This window comes from Catharus ustulatus, chromosome 1 (genome assembly GCF_009819885.2).
Source record: "Catharus ustulatus isolate bCatUst1 chromosome 1, bCatUst1.pri.v2, whole genome shotgun sequence".
Taxonomy (NCBI): domain Eukaryota; kingdom Metazoa; phylum Chordata; class Aves; order Passeriformes; family Turdidae; genus Catharus; species Catharus ustulatus.
In genome coordinates, this window is record NC_046221.1 from 123,456,139 (window position 1) to 123,478,844 (window position 22,706).

Below are 22,706 nucleotides of genomic sequence, written 5' to 3' on the forward strand. Positions count from 1 at the left end.
CAGAAATATAGCTTTACTTCATGTGTTTGTCTTCCACAAACTAATCTTTTTTGAGACCCTGGAAACTTTTGGTATCTGTGATGTCCTAAAACAAGAACGTTAACTGTACAATAATGTTCTGAAATCTCTTCCCTGTGTTTGGTAGGTGGTTTGTACCTTCTCTACACCTCTAGTAATTTGACAGATCTTTGTCATAGTCCTTTCAGTTATCTTCTTTCCAGTTTAAGGTATTTAGTTTGACTTAGTTCTTCCTTGCCTGACAGCTATCTTTATCGCTGTTGCCGATGATGCCACCCTATTATGCATCACTACATCTTTTTGGTTTCTTTCCTATTTCCCACCAAATTATTGGCCATTTTTGCTTATCTTTGTTTTTATTATTGTGAGGCCCTGAGTTGACATTTTTATAGAACTATTTGGTATAACCTTGAGATTCTGTTTCTAAGTGGTATTAGCCAGCTGGGAGCTTCACATTCACTTTATAAAGTTAGAATTGTCATTTTTTTCCTGACATTACTTCGCATTTGTCTTTATTGAATTTAATTTGGTTTTTTATTGCACAGTATTGTGAAGTACTGCTTCAACTCTTCTTAATCAGCCTTCATTTTTACTTTTGTGAGTGATTTAAACTTTGTCACTTTGATATTCATGAGCATTTATGAATATGACAAATCATATCAGCTTGAATATGTGTCCTCTACAGAGACTCCAATGGTGACTCCTTTCTTTTTGTGAAAATTAACCATTTGCTGTTCACTTTAGTCAGCCAGTTAGCTTCCTTTTATCCCAAAGCAGCTTTTTTCTTTTTTTCCTAGGAGATCTTCAAGGGGTCTTCATGACATTTTTTCTGGAGATTTAAGTAGTTATACTCACAAGATTCACATACCTCTCCCAGACTCCTTCACAGAACTGGCACAGATATGTGAAACATTACTTTGCTTCATGAAATCATGTCAGCTCTTCTTAAATGTTTTGTAGTATTGACTCCCAACCATATGCAGTAAATGAGAAAATGTGTTGAAAATAATGTAATGATAATATATCATGGTGCTATATAAATAATGCAATGTTTTTAAACATAACAGAAGGGAATAAATAGTAATATTAAATTTTTAATATGTTTTAGAATTTTAAGCAGCCTTGACATGGTAGGGGCTAAATGTTATTCAAAAAGCAGAGTTACAAATGTGAATAAATGAGGCTGTCGCATTTACAGATCTCAGTAGAAGCTGGTGCCATAAGGATGCTACCTGGGGCACCTCATCACCAGTGTAAGACTTCTTTAACACAAATAGCACAAGCAGATGCAATGTTTTGTATTTAGCTTCTTTTATTGCCAATGTCTGTCTCCTTAGATTCTTCTTCTCCTGGCATTTCTATTTTTGCCTGTGTATGTTAAACTCTTAACTTACAAACCGCAATACAAGCATTCAGAAATGCATCTGAAAGATCTACAAAAGTCAATCTGTGTTATTGCACCTCCTTTATCAGTCTTTGGTTTTTTTTTCTGCTTGTTGTTTGGCCTAGAAGCAATCTGCTCTGTGCTTTTGCAGTGTATGGCATAATGGGGTCATGGTCTTTGAGCAGAGTTTCTAGGTATCACTGAAAGTTTATCAGGGTTTTTCCAGATGCCCACTGATTCTATTCACTGCTACAGTGTTTTGTGCAGTATAGAATTATTGCTCTGATGTTTCCTGGATACTTCCTGGAAGCAATCACTGAGGCAATTTTAAGTGAGAGGTTACATCCTACAATGCTTATTTCAGCTGTTTCATAGTTAAGTTCCTTTAGTCCTGGTCCTGGAGTTTTGTTACTATCCATTATGTCAATCTGGCCAAAAATGTTTTCAGCTCACACTTTAATTTGAGACAGGACTGTGGTGCATCTGCTGTCATGTGTGGGACTCTGCCTGGATATTGAAGAGAGTCCTGCATGGCAAAGAAGGATGTGAAATATTAATCTAAATTTCTGCTGTAGCCTGAATTAATGTGCTCCAATATTTCTTCATCACCTATTAGCTTTACAGACTATCTGGTTGGCTTCCTCTTCCTGGTGTATTTGAACAAGACTCATTTTTAGTTTCAAAGCTTTTTGAGAAATGTTCTTGAGGTTTTTATTGGCCTGCCTTAAGGAATTTTTACATTTAGCTTGTCAGATTTTGTTATTTTCTATTTTCCTTATTTGGAAATAGTGTCAGCTCTTTTCAAGAAAGCCATCTCAATCTAATAGGTTTCCTTGGTGAAATGTTTAATCTTACTAGCCTTTCCTGGGCATTTGAGGAGAAAGAAGAGGAGCAAGGAAGGTTATAGTATATGCTGAAGTTATTTATGGTTCATACTTACTGCTTTAAGAATACAGAATTGATTTTGTGGCATCATAAAGCAACATTTAGAATGCATATTATTATCAAACAGGAAGAAAAATACTGGACTTTCTCAGCAAATGTTAGGGTTTTAGCCCTCATCCCCACAAGTGGATATTACACAGATAATGCCATTTAAAGATTCTACTTTGGGATTCAGGGGACCAGGAGACAGCCTAAAAAATCCCCAGGACTTCTGTGTGTGGAAGGAAAAGACAAGGAGTCCCTCTCAGAAGCCAGTGCAATATCTTGCTTTCTCTATGGTAGTTCTGTCCTGTAGTGTTGTGACAATCTGCCAAGCTGTGCCAGATGTCCGAGCTGCTTCTTCAGTTTCCAGTGAAGACAGGATCCGTGATGCTAACATGCAGTTATTTACGTGCCTATCTCACACCTGAAAGCTGGCCAAATGAGATGAAAGCCAATTCCTCTTTCTAGACACTGCTCAAAATGTGTATCTGCTTTGCAGGAAGCAACTTGGCAGCAGGCTTGTGCTTTTTTACCTCAGGTGCAAAGACACTGGCAGAGGGATTTACTGTTACGGTGTGTGTGTACAGCAGCTAACATAGTAGGGTCCTGATTTATGGCCGATACTGTTAGGCACTGTTGTAGGCTGAATAATGAGATAAATAATTTATTGTAGCAGGAGCTATGGCAGGGGGCATTGACAACTGCTTGTATAATTTCCCACACTTGTAACTAAGTAGAACAACAAAGAACAGTAAGAGTGAAGCCTCGTTTACAAGCTAAGGATAAGTGAGAGTGCTCTACAGCCTCTCACCCCAGCTGTTTTGCCACTGGCTGTAACATTTCTCTCCCTCTCCCATCTCTCTTCACTCTTCTTTCAATTCACCTTGAAAGGCCCCAAGGATTATATATGGCAAATGCTACCAGCTCTCTAAACTGGCAGTGGTGATACTAATAGATGAGCACTGTTACAGCTGCTGCCACTGGCAACAAAAATCCATGTTCTGATCTCCTAAGTCTTCTGCATTCCCACAGCACTCTACACTAAAGTATAGCCTGATTTAATTTTTCTTCTCTGCACCTGCTTATTTTTCTGATAGGCAGCAGGAGATAGGAGTGAGAAATGGTCCTCCTTACTGCTGGAGAAGAGAGTACCCCATCATCACAATTTTTTGCTAGTTAAATGCTGGTACATTTACCTAAATGGAAGGAATGAGCCCATGTATACTGAAATTCTACCATCAAACATGAAACAATAACTATCATACATTTACTGCAGGTTGTCATGATTTTCATTGCTCCCATAATCTATAGAAGGATTTTGTAACCTGCCCAAGAGGAAATGGTGAATCATTACTCAAGATGCTGCATGTGCTAAAGGGAAGGGAAATTGAATAAGTAAATAACCGGCTTTTAAGGAAACTGTTGAAAACAGAAAAGTAAAGAATTTAGAATGTTGTATGGTAAATAATGTTCCTAAAACTAAAAATGGTTTTCAAGAGGGAAAAGATAAGAAAATAATTATGTAAAGATTGACTTAGTTAATCTGCATATAAATGACACAAACATGATTTTTCAGAGATCACTCAAAAATGTTTTGAATTTTTAAATTTATATGACTGTAGACTCCTTGCCTTGCCTTGCCTTGCCTTGCCTTGCCTTACCTTGCCTTGCCTTGCCTTGCCTTGCCTTGCCTTCCCTTCCCTTCCCTTCCCTTTAGGAAATTTCTCAATTTATTTTTCTTTTAATCAGAAAATTCTTTTTGGTTCTCAGTTGTTCTCAAATACTGACTCAGTTTCTGTCAGAATGTGGCTTGGCAAATTTGAACAGCTGTGAATGTAAGAATTCCCCCTTGTTTGTCCATACAAGTCTTGACAACTTTTAATTAAATGTGTTTGTATATCAGGTCTCATAATGGACTTCTGATACATGACTGGGGCCCCTTGGTACTCCTGTAATAAACTCAGGAATATTTGGAGTGGTTCAGTGATTTCAGAAGATACAATGTTACGATTGGTAGAGCGCACTATAGCCTGTCCCTTGCCATGCTCCTGCTTTGCATTTCTAGGCTTGAAAATTTAGTCTGTATTCCTTCCTGCTGACAAGTTCTGGGGGGCTTGCTACTAAAAATGAAATTCCAAATATAGCTTGAATGAGATTTAAAGAGTGAGTCTGGCTACAGACCAGCTATTTGACTCCTTCATGAACAGGAAAAGAAACTAACAAATTAATACAAGTTTTACACTTGTAATTATGTTGTGCACAATTTACTTGGGAAGCAACCCCTTTCAAAATAGTGCAGTCACTGATGCACATCCTCAGTGTTGCAGTTGTCTGGCTCTGGGCTTGCACGCAGCTTTGTTTCCAGGTGCAGTGGCCAGAGACAAACCATTGTGAGTGTGGATACCTCCAGTAACTGCACCAGGGGAAGCACTATAAAGAGTGGCAACTGCAGAACTAAATGTGCTTACCTGTATTTAGGACAAGGCAGTAGGATGAAGCTCATTGAAATATGTCAAGCAGAGAGTACTTGCAGGTAAATCCAAAGCTACTTGAGATGGAAAAAAAATTATTTTCTAATTTCAAGACTCCATTTTCATAACTATAAAATCTGATACTTTTCATTGTTACTCATCATTACTGAAGACTGCCTTTAAAATAGGACAAATATCATACCAAACTACAACAGTCCAAAATAATGGACACTTTGGAGGCTTGAGGGTGCATGAGTGTTAGGGGGCAAAGATGGCAATATGTAAAAACAGATAATGTGAATTCATTTAATCATTTAAACCAGAAACATGTTATCAGAACTTATTTAATTTAAAGCCCTTAATTGCTGCTTCTTTTCTGTTTTGCGTTACCATTCACTACTTTATTATGCCTCTACACGATGTTTCTGATTATAAATTTTTGTCTCAAGGAGAGAAGACAGATGGAGTAGCTATAGACCTAATGTATTGCCCTTTGAAATCAAATTATGTATGTGGAATTTTCTGGAATATTCCCCTTTTCTCACATGATACTCTTCTGTATTCAGAAGTAGTTCTAAGAGACATAAACTATAAACTACTAGTTTTGGAGTCTTTTTTCATTTCAAAATGCACTTTCAGCAAATGCTTGTACCTATGTTACAACTGTAACAAGTCTTGAACTGTGTTCAAGTCTAAAGCTTGGTGTAATTTATCATCTTTGCATTGAAACAAGTTAATAAACCAGTTGAATCACTACAGACCACTCCCTTCTCTGTGTGCATTCTCTTATATATTGTTTTGTTTTAAAAGCAGTCCCCTAGTTCTTGTTGCAGCACTATCTTTTGCCTTTTTTCATATAATTCTTTCTTCTTTCAAACCTGTTTCTTCCATAAATTATTCCTGCATAGCTCTTCTTGACTGTCATCTTCCTTCATTTATCTGCACCAAATCCAGTCAGTGTCTTGTAGGTCTCAGATTTTGAATCATTTAAGGAGAGAAAGATCTCATGCAGTTTAAAGTCAGTGAAGGTCCCTCTCACAAAAGCAATTATATAAAAACAAATTTACTGGCTGTTTAATAAATGTACAAACACAGTAAGGAGATAAAACTGATGACCAATACATCTTATCTATCTCTAACTTTTATTAATGAACCATAAAAAATGCACTACTCATTAAGTCTTAATGCTTAATCATGCTAGTGTCATTAAATAGAAAATGTATATGCTCCATCTGGATTATTACAGAATACAAAAGAAAGGCTAAATAAATTCTACATTTAATTTACTCTTTTCTATAGCACAATAAAGTAAATTAAAATCAATGATTGATTGTCTTTGAAACATTATAATCAGAGCTGAATACATAAACAATGCACCAAATGAATGCTATTTAATCACATTCTTTCTTATGTGTGTCTCAGTCACTATATCATGAGTCAATAGATGCCATTTATTTTATTCCAAAGAGAACAAGAAATGCCTTTTTTCATTTTCTTGTTTCTCCCATTTTGATTTTCTTCAAATCTCTTTTATTTAAGAAAATATCTACAAATATTTTAAAATGTTTAGAAACATCTGGCATTATATACAACTTTTAGCAATATATTAAGTAGGCTTAGTGCAGAGCAGGACACGGATCCTCATACAATAAAACATACACAGTCTGAGGTAGTTGGAAAGGCTCTTTCTTAATACCCAAGAGTGTAAAGCTAGTTAGATGCTTGGGAATGTTTGGTTTGGGGATTTTGGGTTTGGGATTTCTTTTTACTTTTTTTTTTAAATAGGCTCTATTCTCTTTTTAATGCAATATGTTATTCCCTTTTCGTTCACTATGTCAAGGCATTCTTGTCATGTGTCTTATGCTATCCTTCAATGAACTGTGCTCTTGCATATTTTACATGCCTGTACCAAGCTGTTGGTAAAGCAAAGCTGAGGTATGTGTGGGAATTACTGGTGTGAAAAGCTAATTCCACATGAAGGTTTTAGGAAATGTGATATATTGATCTTTGCATGTGCCTTTTATACATTAATTAAAATAAAAATGATATGTGTATTACAAAAGTGCACAGAAGAGGCATGATTTATTGCCCTAAAATAAACTGATTTGGAAATGGAGAAATAAGTTTCACAGAGGTGAACTTGGTTGTGTGGATTTTAATTTTTCGATTTAGGAGGAGTACTTTTAATCAAGCAGACATTTATGCAGGTCAGAGCTTTGAGGTTTTTCTTCTCAGCCTACTGTGCTGAAGTTTGATAGTAGGGGAATGGAGGGATGTGTGTGTGCCCTGTCTGACAGTAACTTTGAAGAACTAGAAGCTAAATGTCTTTCATTGCAAAGGGAATCCTAGGCAAAAAATCGGAAAGATAATGGAGAAGTGGGAATACAGGTATTATGAAACCAAAGCTTAATGGAATTTACATTTGGTGGTGTGTTTGGGCCTGTATGTAATGAACACTTTTTAAATTTTTTTTTTTAATTTTTTGTTTGTGTGTGTGTGTCTGTGTGTGTGTAGTTGCTTGATAACTTTTCTGCAATATTAAACACTTCTTCTGATGGAATTCCTGAGGCTGAGCTGGGCCTGCAGCTGACATTGGAGGACCTTATTATTTTCAGTTGAAATACGTTGTAGCAAATGAATACATTGTGAAATAGGTCATATGCAAGAAAAAGAAGGGTAGGAAAGGAGACAGAGTCAGCTATTTAGACTAGTCAAAGTTTAGCTAATAGCCAGTGCTTTATCTAAGTTTTGACTAACTGTCATATCTTTGAGATATGCTGGTTTTGGAGACATTCAAAATCCTATATTGCAGCTTCTATTTCAGGATAATGAAACCTTTTCCACCATGAAGTTATTATGCACATGGTTATCCCCCACAGTCCTGTCATGTAAAGTGCTTAATCTCTGCACTTCCCAGAAACAAGTGTAAAGTCAGGTTTCCAGTCTCATAATAAGAAGGGTGAGGACTTAGAGGCTACTGCCCAACTAGGGTCCCCTTGTGCCACTGAAATCATTAAAATTCAGTGCAAGTCAGAGCAGTCTAAAACATTTCCTTTTGCTCTGCAGTCAAATCTGGATTTAGCTTTCTCAGGCTAGTGGCATGAAGGAAGCAGACAAATGGTGGAGAGTTGCTCCTCCTTTCCTCCTAACTGTTCATCACACAGCTGACAATACATTTCCCATTTCCGAGCATGCTGCCTCCTCGTCCTGTGCATATAAAGTTGGGTTCCAGGGATTTCAAACATCCGTAATTATGCACTTAAAATGTATTGTTTCCAGATGGTAATGCAACCAGTTATTTCAAACAATGAAAAATCCAGTGGTTTAATTGTTTGTAACAGATGAGTAGAAAAGCTGAAGGAATAGAAACGTGCAAAAAGAATGCTGTATGAGGCCATTGGTAGATTTTAAATACAAAGAATTTTGCTAGAAATGTGGGTCCACAGCCTTAAAAAAATCCTCTCATGAAATACAGACTTGAGGTAATCAAGAGGTAGGAGTTTGTCATAATTTCAAACACTTGTCATGTATACAGATATGATTAAAAGCTGCACAAACAAAGGAAACTGCATATTTTTCTTCTTAAGTGCAAAATTTGATTCAAAGGTTGGAAAGGGGAATGAGCAGAAATTTTTCAGTTTCATTGTTTCCTGCAGCATGTTGATTGCAGAAAGAGCATCTTGAACTATGTATTTCATGAACCCAGCATCATCATCAGTATGAGCAAACACATAGGGAACACATCTCTTCATCAGTTCTTGTCAGTAAATTCTTTTAGCCAGATGTGACTATCCAACAATACGATTTTACAGGTGTAAGGAATGCTGCTCAGATCCATGGACTGGTAATGCTGCATCCCTGTGATCTATAGGTGTTTAGCTGCCTCAGAAAAATGTCCTCTTAATATCATACAGTGGTAATTAAGACAATAAGGTCATCCTGCGTTATGAATTTTCACTTTTGCCTAGTGCTGGTCACTTGCAGAAAGCAGTAAGAAGAGTTCCCAGTCTCAGGCCTTCTCCCTGTTTTCCACTTTCTTAGAAACAGTGATGTGAGCAGGTTACAGGTCAGTGCACCCTCCCAGGAATCCTTTGGTGAATCCCCTATGCAGTCTTGTGCCACTACAGCAGAATTTCTCTCAATGTGGTGGGCTTCCTGCCAGGACACTGGCTCAGGTCAGCACACATCTCATCCCACCACTAATCCCATCAAGCATGGGATTCCTGTACTCTTGACTGAAAAAGCATCAGTTACATAATGGAGGTAACTTTTTGATCGTGTGAAAGATACTTCATGTTCATGGAAAAAGATGAGGGAGTTACATGCTTTAGGCACCTCCTTAACAAGCTATGTAGCTTGTCCTACTCAGAGAGCCTTAGGAAGCGAAGTTTCTATCCACTGTTACATGATCAGATAGCTATCAAGTGCTTTGTGTACTACAAATCACAATCAATTTCTCATTTACATCAAATAGATGTTTTAAGCTATCACTTAGCAAGTGTTCCAATACACATAAACAATAAAGAGAATATTTTCTTTTTACTGGAAGGTATTTACTTTTCCTGGTTTTCTTTATTAGAGGGCGTATTTGTGGAACAAGGAAAGTTGTGAAGACCCCACACACTTCGCTCAGAGCAGAAGCAGCCTGAAGGTGTAAATATTCACTCCTATGCTGTTCTTACAGCAATTTTAAATAAGATATATAGGCTCAGGACTGTACCAACAAATAAGAGCCCCTGAGACAGATAAGAGAGTCTCAGATCAGGGATGATCTGACCACACTCCCTTTTCAGGCAGAGAAGTAACCAGCTGCCAGGAGAGCAATGGTATAAGACATGCTATGCCAGTTGCCTGCATTAATTGGCTACCTTGGCTTTAGAGCTGCTTTGTGTCAGCAGCACAGTGCTAACCAGCTGCAGCACAAATCTGAATTTGGTCGGCTCATCGCTTCACAAAAGCTGCATGACTGATTGTTCCACTGTTGGCTTTTAAACTATTTACAACTCGAGTCCTCATTACCAATGAACACCCTGGCCACTGTAACAGTGGGGTTTGATTGCCTTGCTCAAGCTTCCCACTCAGTGTAGCTTGCTCTGCTTTGGTTCTGTTAGCATAAGCAGAAATAACCTAGCAGAGTTGGGATGGTATGCTTTAACATTGCAATTCTGCAAGCAGTATAGCACTGCTGCCAAAAAGAACAGCCCTGCCCTTTCTCTGTTCCCAAATGCTTGCTCTTGTCCCTTTGTTGCTCCCTGCCTGCTGCCAGTATAAGTATTTGCATTGCCAAGCAATGAGCTAAATGAGAGAATGGGTCCACTTCAAAGTTCACTTGAAAGAAAAAATAGTCATGATTAATTTTAATCCAGATTAATTCAAACTGTTTTGCAGCTCAGTAATGAGAATGCCTGTGTCAGTCTAAAGCAGAGGGCAACCAAGAGGGCAGCAGTTTGTATTTAGAGGCAGATGAAGGGCAAGGTTGCTGTTCTTGGCTTACACTCCTCAGAAATGTGGTATAAATGTGATCCTGTTCTCAAATGCCCTTAAAATGACACTACTATTCTGTTCTTATTACTTTACTTCTCTCAATCCTCACTTGAGGTCTTTTTAAAAGCATTCATTAAGGTGTTTTTATTGGCCCTTGTCATCTGAAGTTTAATTTGGAGTACAAAGCACTTTTCTTCCTAGTGATCCTATCAGTGTTCAATAATGGAAACATGTTTATTGACAACACATAATACAGAAAATGTACTTTGCATGGAACTCTGTTTTCAGAGGAACAAACATAGTGTAAACTCCTGAATGGACAAATATGAACATCTCTTGCATGTTCAGAAATATTGGTTTCCGGTAAGTACCTACTTAACCAAAAAGCAAGGATCATTCCTTTATTTTTACCTTCCAGAGATGCACCTGTCAAAAAAGAACATAGTATAGAATAGAATCAGGAAGAATACAGATGTGTGGACATAAAAAAGGTAACACAATCCTACCATTCAGATTTTAGGTACTTGGCATCAAATCTTGTTCCAAAAGAAAGATTAATGAGCACAGTCCCTCACCCAGAGGAGCAGAACCTGTTGAATAAAAATATGCCATCTTTTAAATAGCTGCCTCACTGTTACCACTTTCTTAATAACTCTTTTTTCCCAGGAAAGAGCTGATCAAATCTGATAACATCTGTATATGGCAGCAAAACATTTAATCTTGATTTGGAGATTTTTCTCAGATTTCAATATTTAATATTTGGGTTACAGGAGTACCCTCACAGCTAGAATCCAATGGAACTGCATGCATCCCCGTGTGTCTCCAGCATGGCTCATATTACCATTCAGTTCCTCAAGGCTACCAGAAGAATGAACCACGGGTAGGTCAAATTCATATCCAAAAGTTCACTGCAGTTTCATTATGCTATTGTTAAGTTCCATGTTCCTGCTGAAAAGATGACATTTTCTATTGAACAGTGACATTTGAAAATTTAAAACTAACATATTACATTTCTTCTGAAATATTTGATTCAGCAAACAAATGACAGACAAGTTTTTTTTCTGATTTCATTTGCTTTTGCAGAGACTATGCAAATCATTTATTGCTCACAAGTTTTAACAACTTTTTTGCTTAACTTAGGTAAGTGGATAAAAAAAAGAAGTTTGAGCTGTTTAGAATAACACCACAAAAACTTTTCTGAAGTTTAGTTTTTTATGTTCACCATGGAAACATTCTTTGAGACAATAAGAGCCAAAGAGAGATTAGTTAGTGGAACACTGTCTCTATCCAGAAGTGTTATATGTGTGTATCACAACATATCAGAAAACTTTTGAAAGAATAAATAGCAGACTCTGATTCCAGACATGCAAATGCAAATATGGCCCTCAATCCAGATTATCGTTTTTAAAATGTGATATGAAAATCCACTGCAAAAGGCAGTCTCAGATGGAAACACTGAAACATTCTAACCTCTATAGCAATCACTGCATCTGTATACAGCTTTGTTAACTACAGTATTAAAAATGGACTGAGACTCCAGTTAACAGTCACAGTTGTAAATTTATTGTGGTGCATTAGAGAATCTGGCCCAGTGTGTGTCACAGTTGTTTAATTCATCTAAAGTTGGCATGGTTTCTTTTTACTTAAATATATTCACACCCATGCAAGCTGTCAAATTGGAATTACTCTTAAGGGCTTAAGCTGAGCTGCAGCTGCAGCAGCAATGGGGGCAGGGAAAGGGGGGCTTGCACCATTCCCTCTCCTGATGCCCAGGACTGAAGGGATTGCTCCTTCCACTGTTGGCTGGCCATGTCTTCCCTGAGTGTTGATTGAAGATCTGCTTGATTTGTTTGGACTTCACATTTCATGTGACATTAAATGACTTAAGGATGACCTGTTCATTTAGTAATGGATAAAAATCAGGTATGGAAGAGAATATCCTTGCAGCTTTAAATGAGTAAATCATCATCTATCATCACAGCCCTATTCTCTTTTCTGCTAGAGCAAACTCTCTTCATTAGAGCTGGGAAAAGTATTTGCAGTAGAGCATTTATTCAGACAATGCAAACTTTTATTTTTTTGCTTTTTCCTATTGAAATTTATCCTCAAACAGTCTGATTTTTATGTGCTATTATTCAGAGTTTTTCAGTGAGTTCTTTATGCAGCTGTATAAGAGTTTATGCACTGTTCCTGAGCTGCGTACTCTGGCCATTTTTCTCAAGTATGAGCCAGTCATAATTTGCTATTTGTTCAGGGGATGATTCAAGTAAATTTCTTAACATTGTTTTCATTTTCTTTTGAGCATCCTGGAGGATTACTTAACTTAGGGCAGGATCTGTTGCCTAGAGGCAGCAGACATCCATGCTGTCCAGAGTCTTCATAAACTATCCTGGCTGACTTGATGGCTCTCTATCTCTGACACATTTCCTTTCCTTTGCTACTCGTACTGTCTTTGTGTTAGAATTTTTGACAGCTTTCTATAATTCAAATGGGCTTCCTGGTATTCTATAGGGTCCTGGTATTGTAAGTATCTATGTGTCATCCACTTCCCTTCATTAATGTGTCAACTCAGACTAAAAACTTATTGGCTTAATTTGTTTCTCCAAATAGCTTTGGGAATGTTGTTCTAGAATCTCATTCCTTTGTTGGCTGGAGTCCTCCTAATTCCCAGCATAGAGTCGTTGTCATAATGCTGCTTCCCACATTCTTCTTTGAATCCTGGGTTTCTTTCCTTTAAGAGCCCTTTAAAAGCAAGTGCAGAGCTTGATGCAGTAGTAAAAAGTTCCAACAACCTATTTAACTTTAAGCATAGGGCTATAACTTCCACAAATGTCAAATGAATGCAAAACTCTGAGACTACATTATCTGTGTTAAAATAATTAACTAGTATGCAGCTTCTCAGACAGTATTGGTCATCCAAGCTGAAAATTCATCAGCACCACCCTCTTGATCAGTGTATAGAAACATGATTGCATTTAACAGTCAGAGTGTGTGCTATCAAATTCTGAAACTGCTTCAGCTTCCATTCAACTGATGTGTTTTTGTTATCCTCATACACTTTATGGCTTTACTTAGTCATGGAGAAAACTCAGTTTATTTTTCTTTATGCAAATTAAGTTTCCTGTGTAATCACTTGACTCCTGGAGGTGGCCTTATACAACTAACAAATATTAGCAAACATGGTAAAATCATCGTCATAACTGGTAATATGTATTGCCAGCATGTATGGACATTGAAAAGCACGCTTATGTACTGGCAATTCAAAGTCTACAACAGAACTATAGGTTACAGAAATATATCTGCAATGTGTAGAAGATTGATAGACAAAACCAAGGAGTGTATTTACCTCATTGTGCTTCATAGATCGTTATTGTGCAAACCCATTGTTATGAATTTTCTGTGAAGAATTGTTAAAATCTCTGAAAGTAATTTCATGGGCTGGTCTCAGACAAACAATGAGTCTGAAGAAAAGGTTCTCTTTGAAAGGTAGGTAGATACTTTTGTTGTAGACTTAAGTTTATTACAAGCATCACATTTCAATACAATGTAGAGAATTAAGTTCAGGAGCCTAAGTTCTGCACATGGGAAGCAGTAGAAATCTTGATAGGAAAATCTCTTAGTTGTTTAATAGACTAGAGTGGAGAGTGCCTCTCAGCTTCTCCCTTTCCTCCAGCTCCTAGAGAAGGATCAAGGTTTACTCACCCCATAGGTAATCCGCAAAGTATAACAAAGGTGACCCTGTCTGTAAATTCTGTGTAAGTACATATATGGCAGGGGAATACTGCCATTTTATTATTAATGCAGATATGCAGGGGCTAAGTTATGAACTCAGCTATGGAAATTGAAAACTGAAAATGTATTTATTTCAGAGCTACACATAATTATATACTTCTACTTTGCCCTGTCTATTTTAAATTACTTTATGCAAATCTAATTTTCAAGGATTATGTATAGAGTAAAATTAGATGAGCCCTTAAAAAGCTAATATAATATAATTGTGGTATTATTCTGTGTGTGCATAGTGTGTACATAAGATCCAGATGTTAATTAGTAAATCAGGTTGATTTGACAAACAGAAATTTGTTCTGATGAAAAACTGAAAGGAGAGACAATTACATCCTAAAAGTTATTGTTTGTACTATGAGCTCACTGAAAGGAAAAAAATCAACGTAGCGGAAAAGACTTCTAGAAAAAAACACCAATTAACTCATATACATGGAAATTCATTGTTATCAGTACCTAGTATGATGGCTTTCCACAAAAAGACGAGTTGTTTATCCTGAGTATTGATTGTGTAATGGTAAGGCAGCTTTATACAGCCATATCTTCCACTTGGGTCTATCACTGCATTTTACTTGGCAGTAATGGAGTCAGAGGAATTTGCATCAGATGCGTATGCAGTTCCTCAACCCTTCTTTTGAGGAATAAAGCTGGCTCCAGAGAGTCGAAAATTCTGTCTGTGTTACATCCCAGTCACTCAAACCTAGGGCTAAACAACGTTCTTTTGCTTTGGGTAGACACAAAGGAGAAAATTCCAACCAAATATTCTGGAGGTGAAATTACACAAAAGTTTCCTGGCAAACTATACACAGTTAAAGAACATTGGCCAAAGAGTAAGAAGAAGAAGAAGAAGAAGAAGAAGAAGAAGAAGAAGAGAAGAAGAAGAAGAAGAAGAAGGAGGAGGAGGAGGAGGAGAAACAAACTCCAAGATTAAGGTAGGGTTAAAGGACAATGTGCTTGCCTTGTAGTGACCCTTCTTAAACCTTTTTGACCCATCTTGGGCCTTCCTCCCAGGAGGGACTTCCAGTCTCTTGGTCACTCATGGGCTGGGTTATGCAAAACTGGGGCTGCCTCCAGTGTGCCATGATTGACAGAAACTGCGTGGGTGAGGGATATGGGGGACAGGGCACAACCTCAGCAGAGCAAGGTCTGACCTACCCCCTTCCATGCATCCCAAAACGTCTGGAAACAGATTGCCTTTTTCAGTCTCTTTTCCATTGATGTCCAGTCAATGTACAGCTTCCCTGAACCAAAATTTCCCTAGTGTATCTCCTCAGATGGACGCTGTTCAGAGGCTTGATTCAAGTAACAGCTTTGCACTTTAAAGAAAACTTCAGGCAAAATATTTCTGCTTCATAATCATAACAAAAGAAGGGTTTTTAAACTACCAATATAATAACTGTAATTCAGGTAACTTTTGTTATTTAGAATCAAGTGGGCAAGTCAGCTTTGCCTTTCTTGTTGAAAGCTGACATTTAATGCCTGAAAATAGATGGGAAATGAGTACGAATTACTCAGAGAAAAATGTTGCAAACAACAGAAACTTTAGAACAAATGCATGGAACAACCTCTCAGCCTACCTCTTCAGGCCTTACTTTGTGTTCATTGCTTCCCAAACCCCCACTGACTTTAGTGGGAGTTTTGAATGGATCCAGAACAGGAGGTACTGCCCGCATTTCCCACTGTGGCAAAACCTCTACCCGGCCTGTGATGGCTAATCACTGATCCCTGGATCCAAAATCTCATTCACCAGGTCAAAAAATCTGAGCAGAGCCTGAGTGCAGTAAAAGTCACAAGTATTTCAGACCAACCTAGCATGCAAAATCCTTGGTTGTGAATAACACAGCTGGTATTGGTGCCATCTTTTCAAGTCTAATGCAGAAGCCTCAGTGAGCAAAGAAGATCAATCCATTCCATACTCCATTTCACATGCTATAAATTCAGCTTTCTATTTTGAAATACTTTTCTATCTAAATATGTATGTCAGTTTTCTGGTCAAGTTTTTCCATATTAAAATTGAGGGTTGTACCAATGTTAATGTACAATGAATGGCTCAAAATTAATACTGACCTCCAAAAGAAAGCCTTATAGTGTGACAGAACACACTGAGTTGGAAGGGTCTCATCAAGATCATCAAGTCCAAATCCTGGTCCTGCATAGGACACCCCAAGAGTCACATCTGAGTGCATTCCCAAACACTTCTTGAACTCTGTTAGGCTTGGTGCTGTGCTTGGTGCATAACATCTCAGGGGAGCCTGTTCCCCTGTTGCTCATCCTCCATCTGTGTGAAAAATCTTTCCACACAGATGTCCAACCTAAACCTCCCCTGACTCAGCTTCATGCCATTTCCTCAAGTCTTGTCACTGAGAGGGAAGAGATTTGAGCATTTATATCTTTATATTTTTATATATAATATTTATATTTAGATCTGTATCATTTACCAGGTTTTGGTTCCTGCAATTACTGTGGGAGACAGTTGCAATGAAAAGAAAAAAAAAAATTGAAAGAAAAAAAGAAAAAAAAGAGCTAAATACAGAAAAAACAAACCCAAAGCTGGGCTGGAATCTACCGCTGACAAACCAGAATGAGTTATAGGGAGTTAGTCTGTGCACTTAAAGCACTCTTGTTTTTAAAACTGCTTTCATATTGTCAGGGCCCCAAGGGCACCACCAGTCCTGCCTGTTCCTGCCCACCCCCTGGGTTCCCCCAACACTGCCCACAACCCAGGACCCCACCTCAGCCCCAAAAAGGCCATCAGTCCCTGCCCCAGCATTGCCTCAGCAGCAGGGCTGATCTACAGCTCCCCACAGCTTTGCCTCCCCAGGCACAAGCCCAGCCTGGGCTGATGTTTTGTGTCTCTGACACTGACCAGTCTCAATTCCTTTCCCCATGGACCTGCCTAGCCACTGAGAGGCTGTGCCTCACCACGGCTCCCCACACTGAGCCTGATCATTTAAAACATTTCTTTAAAATAACAAAAAAGTTATTCACAATGAGCATATCTTTTCATTCTATAAAGTGCATGCATTTTAATGAAGAATGCAGTTTCCTAGCAGCAGGTGTTAACATTCAAATGAAAAATTAGATCATTATATTGTGTATCTGCTTTCAGAAGGATAAATTGAAAATAGGATTTACTAAAAACACTGATAATATCTTGAAACCCTCATTTGTCTTTAAAGCTATATTAAATTTCATGGGGTTTCTAGTTTGCATGAGGTATTTCAAGACTGCTTGGGGAATACACAGTGGAATGTTTTTCTAAGCTATCATAACTGTAAGTCTGCCTGAAGTGTGACCTGTTGATAGCTTTATGGAGGTGTGTTCGGATCCCTGTATCCTCCCTCATTCTGAGTAAGCTTGAAAAGTAATTACAAAGCTTCTGATTCTTAATCTTTCTTTATTAAATGCCAAAATTAATGGTGAAATCTGAGGCCACAAGAATCTGTTCTTAAGTTCTGATTCTGCAGATCCTAAATGTATTTATCTAATCTCTGCCCAGTATAAAGGGCTATGCTTGGTGTTACAAATTAAGTAAATACACAAATCTTTCCAGGATTAGGACTATCCTTTGACACTGTTAATTATTTTCATCACTAATTTCCTCTGACTAATATTCATGATCAAGAATGGAGAAGTAAAACTATGAAGGAAGTGTTTTTGCTGTCATCTGTGATTATTACTTTAGTCCAATGGGCAGAGCCAACAAAATGCACCTCCTTAAGACCAGGTCCATGGCAGAATAATTTGGTGCAGGAGAGACAGACAAGTAAATGCTTATCAGACACAAAGTATATGCCATTAATGAGCTACAACGACAGTAAAATAGTATGAATTTCACTTCATCCTCTTGATATGAAATCTTTTACTGATGGTTTTAGCTCTTAAATCTGAAAATTTTCATATCTTTGATTCTGAAGATTATAACCTAATAAAGAATAAACCTACAGGAATTAGACATCTCTATGACATACTTGCAATATCTTTTATTTCAATCTGTGATGCTGTATTTCTATGAATGTGAAAAACCTTGGTTTTCTGCTTTGAATGCAGCCAGATGAGAAGCACAAGTTTTGATGTCCTATGACTGCAGCTTTAGCATAGGAAATCATACACTTATGTAGGGTATGTCCATGTGTACATGGACAAATCATAAAGCTTTTGAGGACATGCTTTCTTTTCAAGAGCACTGAATTTGCATCCATACAGCGTGTCTTGTTGGGCATTAAGAGAGCCCACAGGGCTTTTTAGAACTTACACCATTTTTTCACCTACTTGGGATGCATGGTGCTGAATTAGGGCTGTCTTTGTTATACAGCCAGAAATTACTTTCTATGGTTACTTGACTATCAATTTCTATAACAAATTAATGGGTAGAAAAATCTTAAAATAGAATCCTATTTGCTTTGTGCATTATTTTATTCTTATATTGAATTCTCTGATATGTTCTAGAAATCCTATGCCTTCTCATAACCATACTTAATTTTTAGCCTCCGCCTGATCCAGGTTCTTTCTCCTTCACTTACCTCTCCTATTGTCCAGTGCTTTCAGCTGCAGTGTGCAAAGTTATTCTATTATTTTAATTCCTTGTGCTCCTGTGGAAGTCATGTTCTACAGCATTCTGTTGTGTAATTTTTTTCTTTGAGAAACCGTATACTCAAGGATAATTTTTATCACAACTATCCTTTTTTTTTGGGGGGGGTGGGAATCAATTTTGACTAGCTAGAGGACATAATTAAATGCTTCAGAAACATGGAAAAACAAAGAGAAAAATATTAGAGATTCATAAACCTCTAAGAAACTTACACACTCACTCGTTGTGGTTTAACCCCAACTGAAAATGCAGCCTCATCCAGCTACTCGCTCTTCCCCCACCCATCCCTGATGTGATACAGGAGAGATTCAGAAGGTAAAAATGACAAAACTCATGGGCTGAGATAAACACAGTTTTATAGGGAAAGCAGAAGTCATGCATACAAGCAAAGCAATTGACTACTTCCCTTGGACAGACAGGTGTTGAGCAATCCCCAGGAAAGATGGGCGTTGTCATAGTGACTCAGGAAAAAGACAAATGACAGCACCCCAAATGTTCCCCTCTTCCTTTTCCCCCTATGCTGAGCATGATATCATATGTTATGGACTGTCACTGTGGTCAGCTGGGGTCAGCTGTCCCAGCTGTGTCGCCTCCCAACTCCTTGTGCATCCCCAGCCCCCTTGTTGGTGGTGAGGGGTGGGAAGAAAAAGGCCTTGAGGGTCTGTGAACCCTACTCTGAGGTGACTAAAACATCCCTCAATTATCACCCCTGTATCAGCTCAAATCCAGAACACAGTCACATAGTAGCAACTGTGAAGAAAATTAACTCTATTGCAGCCAAAACTATCACATTCTCCACTCCTTAATCCATAGGATTTAGCTGCTTCTCAGAAGAGCACCATTCTTGGAGAGAAATAGAGGAAAGTCATGGACCTCATCCCATTGATGTAAAAGTAGGGCCTGAATATGGTGAGTAAAAGTAAAATCTCTTCAGCACTAGCTCTTGGCATTTCATTGATCCGGTTCCTTACCCACCCTGCCATTCTTATTATTAATCTCTGTATTATTGGGTTTAACTAAAAAGATTTTGCGGTCTACTAAATACTTCAGTGAAGCCCAGAGAAATTATGCTTCCTCTAAGTCTTCTCCATAGAAAACCAATTATCCATAAAATTTACCAGTCACAGAGCCTGGCACATTGTATTTTTGGCAACTATCACCTTTTCAATTTACTTTCATATCTTCAGGTATTCATCCTTCAAAATATATATGTTCACAGAACATGTAACATTAGTAAACTTTAGCCCCAGGTAGAATTTTGTCTTAAAAGCTGTACATAGAAATATAAATCTTCGGTGGTTCTAAGTTTTGTATAGTGGGCAATGTGGGTTATATTTTGTGCTCCTCAAATATATACCTAGTCAAATACACATCCTGGATGGGCAGAATCAGCTTCTTACTTGTCCTCCTTTCGTTCCTTCTGTTTGATATTTAAAACTGTCTTAATGTCTTTCTACTTAAAAATGGGGGAAAAAAAGGGTAGAAAATAGCAGCTTTCCAAATCTAATCGGACACAATACTGTTTTACAGTAGTCTTGTAATTATTTGATTATTGTCACTACTATTTAATATATAAATGAAGAGTTGTATGTAGTTAGAATACTGTGTATTTCACAGAGACATTAATCACATAACTCACTAAAATGCCTTGTAGAAGATAAGGTTTTGTTTTTGTGTTTTGTTTTTTTTTCCCCCCAGTGTTTTGTGGCAGAAGCCACTGTATTGTGGAACAGCAGCTGGTAACAGGCTATAGGAAAGTGCTGTCTGGTGAGTGGAACATGCCTTAATGCCTGTAAAAAAGTATCTAATTTACCTCTACTTTGTTGGAGAAGGGAAAAAATAAGGTAGCCGACACTTCACCCACACATCATCCCGACGCCGTATTTTTAAGAGACGGTGTGTATATTTGGATTTATTATCCCGCCCCAGAAGATCACTTGTCTATGACCAAAATACATATATAGATGTAGGGACCGCGGTATCTACACTGATCCTGTTGTCCCAGCTGCCCCTGGAGAGCACTGTTTGCTCACCCGTCTTCTGGTACGCTACGGACTGGGCAGTGCTGGATTAACACTTGGACTTGATCTTAGATCTTTTCCAGCCTGGGCGACTCTACGATTTACCTCTGCCAGGAGCGGCGACTGCCGGAGCCGAGCCCCTCTCCCCATTCCCAGTTCACAGCCGCGAGGGACAGCAGGAGCCGGCGGGCCCTCCTGGCACAATGGCGCTGCCAGGAAGGGAAGGAACCCCTTCCCCCAGCACCCCTGATGCGCGGGCAAGGAGGGGATCGAGCAGCAGCCCCAGGCACCCAGACACCCCCCAGCAGTGGGGACGGGAACAGGCTCCCTGGGTACCGCCCTGCACCCGCGGGGAGAGCGCACCCAGCCGCTGCCAGCGCGACTCCCTGAGCACCGGGGCTGCTTCCCCTGCCCCCGGAGCCCGCCCCGACCCCGGCCCAGCGCGGACGGCGAACAATGGCCCGCGACCGCCCCCGGGCTGGCCCGGCCGCCCCACGGGCGAGCTGCTCCGGGCCCGCCCCGCCGCTCCCCGCCCCGGCCGCCCGAGTCCCTTGAACTTTCCCCGGGCGCTCGCAACAAGCGGCCCACGCAGGGCTGCCGCTGCCCGCACAGCTCCCGCCCCTCCAGCCAAGTTCCCCTCAAGCACAGCCTGCCTCCGAAATCCCTGCGAAGTGCCTGCCCGGGGATCCCCGGCACGGCGCCCGAGAAAAGCCCGCCGCCGCCCCCGCTCCCCTCCCGTTCACACCTCGCACAGCTCCCGCCCACCCGCGCCCCCCGCCTCCCCAGCCGCGTTCCCTCTGCCCACCCCGCCCCGGCCCGCGAACGCCCACCCCCGGCCCCAGAGCCGGGCAGAGCTCTCCGCTGCCGCCGGCTCCCAGCGCCGGGGCCGCGCCGAGCTCAGCGCGCCGCTTCCCGCCGCCCAAGGGAAGCCCCTCCACAAAGGAGCGCGGCCGCGGGAGGCGGGGGATACGCGCACGCCCGGCCGCTCCGTCCGGATGCGGTGAGCCCCCCGCTCGCCTCTGGGGCCGCGCCAGTGCGGGAGGGAAGAAGTGAGCAGCGGCCGCGGCTCTCCGGCTGCCACCATGGGCTGCTGCACGGGGCGCTGCACGCTGATCTTCCTCTGCTCGCTGCAGCTGGTGAGTGCCGGGGCACGCTTCGGCTTCCCGGGGTGGGCAGGGACGGGCGCTCTCTGTCTCCCCCGCCCCGGGCACGGCGGCCGGGGGCGCGGAGCGGCGCTGACCCGGGCGCGGAGCTGTCCCTGCCCGCCGCCCCGACGGCGCGTCCGCCCCGCGCCCCCGCGCCCCGACCCGTAAGTTTGCGGTGTGATGCGGAGCGGGGCCAGAGCGGCTCCGTGGGTGGGGGACGGACCGGCTCGGCGACCCGCGGCGCCCCAGCCCGGGCGGCTGTCGGCGCTCCCTGCCTGAGGGAGAGCGGCTCCACCGCCTTGGTGTCGCTTCGAGAAGGTGTCACTCACTCCCCGCTGGTTCCGAGCGGGGGCTTCCCCCGTCTGCTCAAAGTAGAGGCCGAGGGGAAGAGCGAGGCTGACGGTGCCCCCGGTTAATGCCCGCCGGGCGGCGGTGGGGCCGGACACTGCTGGGCGCTGCCAGCGCGCTGGGAAGATGCGCGGACCGGCACCGCTGGCTCTCTCTTTTTCTATTTTTCTTAACCTGTGTAAAAGCGACGTGTGCCGGCCCTCCCCCGTGACTTTTCTTGGGGTTCCTCTCCTCTGCTTAAGTATTCCTCAGCGTGCAATTGAAACAACAGGACGGTGCTGCTTCTTCTCTTTGTTCAGTGGAGTTGGCATATTTATTTTAGAGAAAAGAGATAAATAACCTCAAGCAGCAACAATCCTTCATCTGGCTCGTTAGCAGGATCATAAAAATAATGCTCTCCCCTTAACGGTAGTCCCTGGTCCCAAGAGTGTTTAAAATGATTTTTTCTCTTTTCTAGTGACTCAGTGTCATCATTTTGCCACAAGATCTCCCTTAAAATGAGTAGCGTTCCTTGTGTGTGTGTAAAGAAGAAAA

The 22,706-nt window shown here is 40.6% G+C and overlaps 1 protein-coding gene across 3 annotated transcripts in view; it reads left to right on the forward strand.

Annotated features, from left to right (window-relative positions):
• The first annotated feature begins 21,543 nt into the window (after positions 1-21,543).
• NKAIN3 (sodium/potassium transporting ATPase interacting 3) overlaps positions 21,544-22,706 on the forward strand; it is a 349,000-nt gene continuing 347,837 nt past the window's right edge. The window contains exon 1 of one of the 3 annotated variants that reach the window (XM_033072062.2): positions 21,544-21,815. In XM_033072062.2, the coding sequence (XP_032927953.1) occupies positions 21,762-21,815 (54 nt within the window). In that variant the 5' untranslated portion in view covers positions 21,544-21,761. The remainder of the gene's footprint in view (positions 21,816-22,706) is intronic. The other 2 variants (XM_033072081.1, XM_033072071.1) reach the window with 2 other exon arrangements.